Source organism: Microtus ochrogaster, chromosome 16 (genome assembly GCF_000317375.1).
Source record: "Microtus ochrogaster isolate Prairie Vole_2 chromosome 16, MicOch1.0, whole genome shotgun sequence".
In the NCBI taxonomy this organism is placed as follows: Eukaryota; Metazoa; Chordata; class Mammalia; order Rodentia; family Cricetidae; genus Microtus; species Microtus ochrogaster.
In genome coordinates, this window is record NC_022018.1 from 20,165,861 (window position 1) to 20,174,620 (window position 8,760).

General features: G+C 40.2%; 1 protein-coding gene across 1 annotated transcript in view; it reads right to left on the minus strand.

Annotated features, from left to right (window-relative positions):
* The window catches only part of Armc4 (armadillo repeat containing 4), a 162,113-nt gene that overhangs the window by 119,372 nt on the left and 33,981 nt on the right, over positions 1-8,760 (minus strand). Inside the window, exons 10-11 of the mRNA XM_005354824.3 lie at positions 7,501-7,596; positions 6,143-6,290 (exon numbers count right to left, since the gene is read on the minus strand). Coding sequence (XP_005354881.1) covers positions 6,143-6,290; positions 7,501-7,596 — 244 coding nt within the window. The remainder of the gene's footprint in view (positions 1-6,142; positions 6,291-7,500; positions 7,597-8,760) is intronic.

The window sequence follows — 8,760 nt, forward strand, 5'->3', positions numbered from 1 at the left end:
TGGAGAGTGGTCTCCTGTGTCTGACAGTGGAGAGTGGTCTCCTGTGTATGATGCTGGAGAGTGGAGCTCCTCTGCCCACTCTTCTAGCAGAACTCTTCAAGGAAGGGAGCATCTAAATAAATAGCTCTCGGACCCCACCCTGTGTTCCTCTATTATTATATAAGCGTGCAAGGATCAGACCCACTGAGCACAACACTTTAATGTCTCCAACATTAATCTGAATGTCACCTTACTGAGCCTAAAACTGAGACCAGAGTGGCACATATGTCCTCCCCAGGCAACAGTCCAGGAAATGCCAATTGGTGAGAAAAACATAATCCCAGATGCCACCAGAAATCCCTCAAAACTAACAAAGTTGTGCTCTTAGCATCAGCTCAATTGCCTTTATTTTCTCTTCAATTTATAGTTAAAGCCGAACAGAATTGACATAGAAATAAATTTGCAGTCTTTTATCCTGGGGTGAAGTCATTCATTTTTCAGTTAAGGCCATGTACACTAATGTGTTTGAAAGTCAAACCTTGAATTTCAAACTTCCTGTGCCCCTTCTGACTTTACCCAAGAAAATCTATCCATCTGTATCAATTTGTAACAACTCTTGTGAATGATAAACCCTTTTTTCCCAACAATTGACTCTCTGATTTCAGGAGGTTTTCCACACACCAGGTTTAGAAGTGAATGAAATATCACTGGGAAGCTAGGGACTCCGAAGAACTGTAGTGCAGACATTAAGACACCAGTGCCTCTAATTATTAGAAATCATCAAAATCTTTTTTTTGCAAGATTTTAAAGCCAGTGGATGAAGGGGTTAGCTATGTCAAAACAGCAAGTGCAAGAATAAAAGTAAGTGTATCTCTAAGAAGTATGGGAGCTAAAAGAGGGTGGGGGAGAGTTGGGAGAGCTGTCCACTGAAGGGACTCTGACTCGGAGGGAAGACTGAACTTGTCCAGAGACTGAGAGTAAGCACAGAGGAGCACTGCACCCGTCACCTCACCTGCCTTCTCACCATTTAGGCAGAAGTTTGAGGGTCAAGTTTGTGATCCTTGGCAAGATAGCCTGCTGATAAGAAATGAATTAAATGGCACCTCTCTACTGAAGAAGCAGCTGAGAAGTTAGACCACCTGAGCTGTCATGGTAACAAAACACAGAACGTAGGTACTTATCAGTAGGGGGTTAAATAGAATGGTGGCACTTCCCTGAGAGTTAGATTGCCTTACACAGGATACCATCTTGAACATGCATGATCTCAGGAGCTAAGCAGGTCACCCTGGTTAGTACTTGGGTTCTATACACTCATCAGCTAAGGGGACAAAAGAAGTTGGATGTTTGCTGAGTAAAAAAAAAAATGTAGTGTAATCCTTAATTAAAAAATTAAATTGTGGCCGGGCGGTGGTGGCACACGCCTTTAATCCCAGCACTCGGGAGGCAGAGGCAGGCGGATCTCTGTGAGTTCAAGACCAGCCTGGTCTACAAGAGCTAGTTCCAGGACAGGCTCCAAAACCACAGAGAAAACCTGTCTCGAAAAACCAAATATATATATATATATATTAAATTTAATATAAATATATATTATTATATATATTATATTATATATTAATATAAATATATATATTAAATTGTGTTCTAAAGACCCAGAAGAAGTGTGTGTGTGTGTGTGTGTGTGTGTGTGTGTGTAAAATTTTCAACTTGAAGTAAGTGTAGGTTAAAGCCTAATATTTCAATATCAACTCCCTTTTCTTATATGCCAGGATCTGAGCTCATAGGCTGGATAAATAACAAGCTCAAGTTCATTGACCTGTTTCAATATTAATGAGCTCATCAATTTTTTTCAACAGCGCTGACATTCTATCCTTGGAAAATGGTAGGGAGAAAGTAAGGTCAACATTACCATTTCTTTGCTAGTTTAAGCCTACATTGGAGCTATAATTTTATAAATTAAAATATCAGGTATGTTTATTTTGAGATTACCTAGAGACTTCCAATTTTGCATTTCAGAGACTTTTTAATATCCTTTGGTGTCTCTGTATAAAACAGTTACCTGTGTCAAAAACCTTGAAACCATTTGTAGATCTACTTTCCCTCTTATTGGCTATGTTAAGCGTATTTACCTGTGGGAGCTATAAGAATTCTGAGCAATTTAGTGTCTGGCCAAAAGTATCACATTTGCACATGATTTCCTGATGAATAACTTGTGTGAGCTTAAGTAGCACTTCATCAATAAATGTTTTTCTTAGCTGTTCTGGGACAGAAACAGCACATCCCCATTTGGCCCCCAACTATATGGATTTATCTTAAGCAGCTGAATAACTCAAGGTAGCATTCTATAACCAAGCCATTAGGAGACACTTTGCTATGGTCCCAGGATGCCATCTGGGATGCCATGTGCTCCATTGCCCAGTACCTTCCTATTCGACCCTAAAGGCCAAAATTCTTCCAATTCTTAGCACCAGTATCATTGGCAACTGGCTTCTTTTTATTTAACGATGGTAAGTCTATCCTTCAATATATTAACTCCCTGTATTTTCCTCTTTTTATTGTTTTGCTAGAAATTTTAAAGCAAAACTTGAGGGCCACCTGGGCAAGAGAATAAGACTCCACATGGTGCAACTTCTATGATCATGATCATACACTGTAGAAATAATTATCACTGTCAGCATTACCGTGGACTCTGTGCTAAGCACTTCAGATGTATTATGCTACATTTAACATTCATTGTGATCCTGACATTCAAACACTTCCCCCTTCTTTTACAATGAGGAAGCTAAAGTCAATAAACGTTGTATAACCTGAAGCTGCTAAGCTGGTACATAGGGTCCCACTGACATCTTTCCAACACCAAAAACCATGCTTCTGCCTACCCCATTGTCCCACCTCTTGGCTGTTCTCACGTTTCTGCCCCCTTTGACTCTTCCTTCATTCATGAAAAGGAAAAAGACAACGGATGGCAAGAAAACCTCAAGTCTGTCCTTTTCTTTTCCCAAAGCACCAGGTATGAACCAGAATGGTCTGTTATACTCAAGATGGCCAACTTCAGCCTTGTGGCCTGTGATGTTCACTGATGTCAGTTTTTTTTCCCTACCTGATACAATAAGAGTTACGGTGTCAGATGCGGTGGCTATAGCCTGTAATCCCAGCACTCAGGAGGTACAGGGAAATGGTTTCAAGTACAAGGCCAGTCTAGGTTACTTACCTAGACTGCTCTGACCAGACAAATGAAGAAGGGAGGACTGGGCAGCTCTGTAGCTGGGTCAAGGAGCAGACACACACTGGGAATGTATCCTGTGCTGTGTGTGCTACACACCCTCTGTGCTCCACTAATACTTTCAAACGCCCAACAAACAAGAATCTTCAAGTTTAGAAAAGTTTTAAAAAGTGAAATTTGTAGAAATTCTCAGAAACTCCTCAAATCATAAGGTATTCCATATCTTTCTTAACATTTTATTCCTGTGTTTTTAAGTAGCAAGAGCCATAATAATAGAGGAATGCTGTTTCTTGTTTTGCTTCCAGGTTCATGTTCCATTTTCTTCTCTAATTCAGACCCACCTGCCTGGGAAGAGCACTAGGCACAGTAAACTGGGCCCTCCTTTGCCAATTAGCAAATAAGAAAACACCCCACAGACACCACAGGCCAATGTAATGGATGCAATTCCTCAATCGAGGTTCTCCCTACCCAGGTGTATCAAGGTGACAACCAAAACTAGCCATTATATATATCCTAGAGTGGGATAATTGGGCTACAATTCTATGTTCAGTTCCCTGAGAAACTCCATTTTGTTTCCTGCAGTCATTGCATTAGCCTACAAACCACCAACTATGCGTGTGTGGAAGGGGGTGTCAGAGTTCCCTTTTCTCCATACCCTTGTAGAACTCATTATATTTCCACTTTCTGACAGCTGCCACTCAAGCAGATAGAGGGGCTATCTCATATCTCATAACTTTGATTTTCATCTCCCCAATACTTAATGATGATAAGAATTTTTTTCATGTTGTCTTGACCAGTGTGTAGGCTTGCTTTGGAGAAATGCCTGGTTAGGTTATTTGTCTATTTATTTACTGGATTGTTTTCTTGCAATTGAGCTGAGTTCTTTATATAATTTGTATATTAGCCCCTCATCAGACACATGGTTTGAAAACATTTCCTTCCCAAGTTATGCAATATTGTCTCACTCTTACATTTCCCTTGCTATTCTATTTGACCCAATTTCATTAGTTTCTTTTTTATCTTGCTCTCTCGTGTTTATATTTTTGAAGTCATGTTATGGAATCTTTGCTGAAACTGTTATCTAAGAGAACAGCTTGTTTTCTTCCTAGTAGTCTTACAATTTCTAGTGTTCCATTGTCATATACTTTTGTATGTTGTATAAAAGAAGAGTCCAATTTCATTTTTTCTCTTTTGTATGTGTATATGTGGTATTTGTGTGTATGTTCTTGTTCAGATGAATATAAGTACACATATTTATGCACACTCATATGAACATGTGTGTGGAGACAAGATGTTAACATAGCACATCTTTTTTATTGTTTGAGAATTTCATATATGCCTAGAATGTGTTTTGATCAACCTCCCCCATTCCTTCATTTTCAATTTATTCCTATTTGCCCTCAATTCCTTCCCAAATTTATATACTCTTAAAAAACAAAACAAACAAACAAACCACTGAGTCCACTGAATGCAGCCATTATGTGCAGAGTTATACTGGAGCATAGATGACCGCAGAGGAGACACATCTCTGAAGAAAACTGACTCTTTTCCTGAAGCCATCAGTTGTGAATTGCTAAGGGGAGGCCTTCAGGAGGCCCTTCCCCATCTACAAAGAGATTTCAGCTGATTTATCTTGTTCAGGAAGTCACAGATGCTGTGAACTCATATGTTAAAAAGCCATGCCACATCTGACAAATATCGTTCCACTGCAGTGATCCCCTACCTCTGTCTCTTTCAATCTTTGCATCCAATCTTTGGTGATCACCGTTGAGCCGTGTGGGGAGGGTATGTTATCACATACGGATTTCAAGTTTAGATGTGAGCACTCTATAGTAATTTACTCTGCACATTGAACAGCTCGGGGTCTGTGTTTTGGTTAATCACCATCTGTTGCAAAAATAAACTTCTCCTACTGCTGAGAGATACACTAATCTATGGATATAAAGATATGAATTTAGGGAGAAGTTTAATACTCTGTCCATTTAGCAGAATAATAGTGTTAGATCCTGCTTAGCACCTATGACCTATTCAGCCATGGATTTTTGATCTATTCAGTGGTACTAGGCATGAGTTTCCTTTTGTAGAGATGGACTTAAGCCAATTAGAAAGTAGTTGGTTATTCCCATAACACTTGTGCCATTATTGAATCAGTGGCATATTTTACTAGGCCAGTCATTATTGTAGTTCTTTAGTTTCATTGTTAGGAAGAGTGTAGATGACTTTTCTTCCCTGGTAATACGCATAGAAAATTTCAAAATTATGAAAGTTGCAAACAGGGATGAAGCTTCCAGATCAGTACCAGCTTTGTTTCTCCATGCTCTATGACTCAAATACATGATGTCTTCAATAATAGAGTATTATCATTATGTTCTAGAGTAACCAAGAGCAATGGAAATATCCTGTAATGTTTGGGGAGGAGTGTCCATGGGGCCTCAGTGATCAACACCTTGAAAAGAATTAAACCATAACTTGTACTGTAGTACTGCAATGTATGGGAGACACATTTTCTCCCCATTATAAGATAATTCCATTTTAAGCTCCTTTTTGCATATGTCTATGTCTTGGTAAGCTTCTAAAGTAGGTTTCCATGTGGATTTTTAAGGGTCTTCAGGGTTTCTTATTTTTACTGTACTCCTCCTCTGCCCTGCCCTCCCCTGCTCTGCCCTGTTCCTATCTCATTTAACCCTTCATTTTCTAGTATTTCTCTTCCTTGTCATACCAACTGCATGCCATCTCTATCTCCTCACTAGTGTATTGCCTTCTGTGGATACTCCATTTTACACACAAATCTAAAGGTTCAAAGTTAGTATCCACACATCAGAGAGAACATACGGTCCAGGTTACCTCTCTCAATTATTACTTCCAGCTCCATCCACTTACCTGAGAATTTCACAATGGATTTCCACGGAATACTGTAAACACAGCATGGAAGGTTTTTCTTACCTTTAAATATTTCACCAGCTTCTGAATCTGCCAGTATTCCGATGGCAAGTCAGCATTGGCTTCTTGGCGGTGGTCCGGAGGCTCCTCGTCCTCCTCACTCTCTGAGGAGCTCTCACTGGTGGTCTCCCCAACCTTCTCACCACCCTTACTATGAAAAGCAACAAGTCCACAGTGTAAGCTACAACATGACCTTGACTGTAGCAATAATATAGCAACTGGTCTACAAACAGTGAGCAACAGATGACATCAACACCTTGTGAGCCTCAGAAGGAAGGCAAGGCTTCTTCTATGCATCTGCCAAAAGGCAACACTAGCAAATTGTATTCAGTATACACAAACATACACACACATACACACACACACACACACATACACACACACGGAAGAGAGAGAGAGAGAGAGAGAGAGAGAGAGAGAGAGAGAAACCAATTTTGAGCAAAGCTAATGCAGAACTATAAAAAGAGATAAATCTGAAAAGACTACAGACAAATCAAAATACTTAAGTAACCCACAGAAAGGGAAAGGGTGGAACAGTATAGATAAATGAAAAACAATGTTTGAAATGGCACTCAAGCCTAGATACTGCCTATTACTGTGGAAAAGAGGCAAACAGTTGTCTGGAGTTAAAAGCGAGAGAGTAGATGTGGCTGTAATAGGGAATTAGGGAGCCCCACATGCTGGTGAAGTTCTGTGTTCTGATTGCTGTGTTCATCATGATAATTTACCCTATTATGTATGTGTAAATCACCTACACACTGAAGCAATGTTCATATCCTGGTGTTGTGACCGTACTGTGCTGTCACTGGAGGAAGGTGGGCCGAGGGTTTGAGTAGGCTACCTTTGCAGTTTCCTGTGAGTCTAGAATTATTTCAAAGTCAAAAGCTTTAAAAGTTCTTAAACACACTGAATAAATTGATTAAGTGAACCTAAAAGTAAAGCCCACATCAATGCAGTTCAGGGTCTTAAGTCCTGTTTCAGCCCTAGTGTGCAAATGTTTGCATGGGAATCGCTCCCCTTCTTCCTGCCAGTGCTCTGAAACCCTCTAACACCAATGGCCAACCCTTCTCATTATTTGGTTTCTTTGCTAAACTGAAAATTACACCCAATATTCATAGCTGGCCTTAGATGTCAGTAAGTAGCAAGCACTCCCTGTGATCCACAGAGCCACAATAGAAGTATACCCTGGAATATATTTAAAGAAATCTAGCACCCTCACTTTTACTGACATCACTAGTAACCATCAGCATGTTAAGTATCCTGGGGTCATTGTATAGTACTGAAGAGGCCTGTAAATGTCATGGCAATTGGACATTATATGTGGTGGCTGTAAGAACATAGCCATACCTATCGAAACATACCGGAGTAACTGTGCACGGCCAGAGGAAACAGATGCTGATGACTTTTCAAATTTTCCTTGTTTTTCCTCTTGGCTATCCTTTATGAAGCTTTTGTGGCTAAATAAATAAATAACAAAACAGAACTTTAGTATGTTGTGCTGGTGAATAGGATATAAAAGATCAAAGTATATACAGATGGCCCCAGCACTTTCATGAACCCAAACAATGCACTTTACTGACACTGGTTAGCACATTCCAGCCTCGCCTCACACTTACAGGTATGTATCTGTTCTTCAAGCACAGATATGTGTTTGATGTATTGAAAAAAATGTTGTGTGCTGTTTGGTTATACTGGCTGTGGTGGTACACACTTGTAATCTTAGCATTCCAGAGACCAAGTTCAAGGCCAGCCTGGGTTCCAGACTCCATTTTAAAACAATAAAATAAGCAGCAGCCCTTTGCCAAATATGCACTATGCACTAAGAACTAGTAGCAGGGACTTCACAGGCTGCCATGGCTCAATGAAATCGTCATCCCACCCCTCTCCTCAGAGGGCTTACTGCTCTCAGTCACAGGTACTAGTTTCTCACCAACACTGGCCAACACTGCTGTAGGGACTCACCTGGATCTTCAGGAATTTCTAGGTTTAGTGTGCTCCTTAGCACATACGCGGCTCTCATTAAATACAGCAGTTCATAATTAAAGACAATATTTTAAAATCCACTTCCCCATTAGCAGAGACTCACACATGTTTTTTGCAGAGCCCTTCTATATAGTTACAGAGGTAATGAAGTCAGTGAAAATCAGAAAAGTGAGGGCCTCTTCTCTTCCCACAGAACCTTTCTCCTGGAGATAGACCCTCTGCATTTAATGCTGGAACACACCACACCCTTGATGCTTCAGAATCCCAGAAAAGGTTATTAAACCAATAATAGTCACATTGAATATAAGGGTGACTATGCCATGTGCTAGTAATCCAGGCTGGCATTTGTGTTCTGTTGGCTAAAGTTTGTGAACTGCTTGCTCTAGTTGGGATCACGAGTAGCCTCTGAACAACCAAAAAAGTTTGACTCCAGCTGGTCAGTCATATATCTCATGCCTACAGGAAGCTGAAGGAGGAGAATTACCACAGGTTAGAAGTCAACCTATAGCATAAGACTCCATTCAAAGAAATAAAGAAAGAAACAGTGGGGATGGAAGTAGAGAAAGAAGGGAGGAAGAAATGAAGGAAAAAAGAAAGGAGGGGAAAAGGGAGGGAGGAAGGAAAGAAAGAAAGACAGA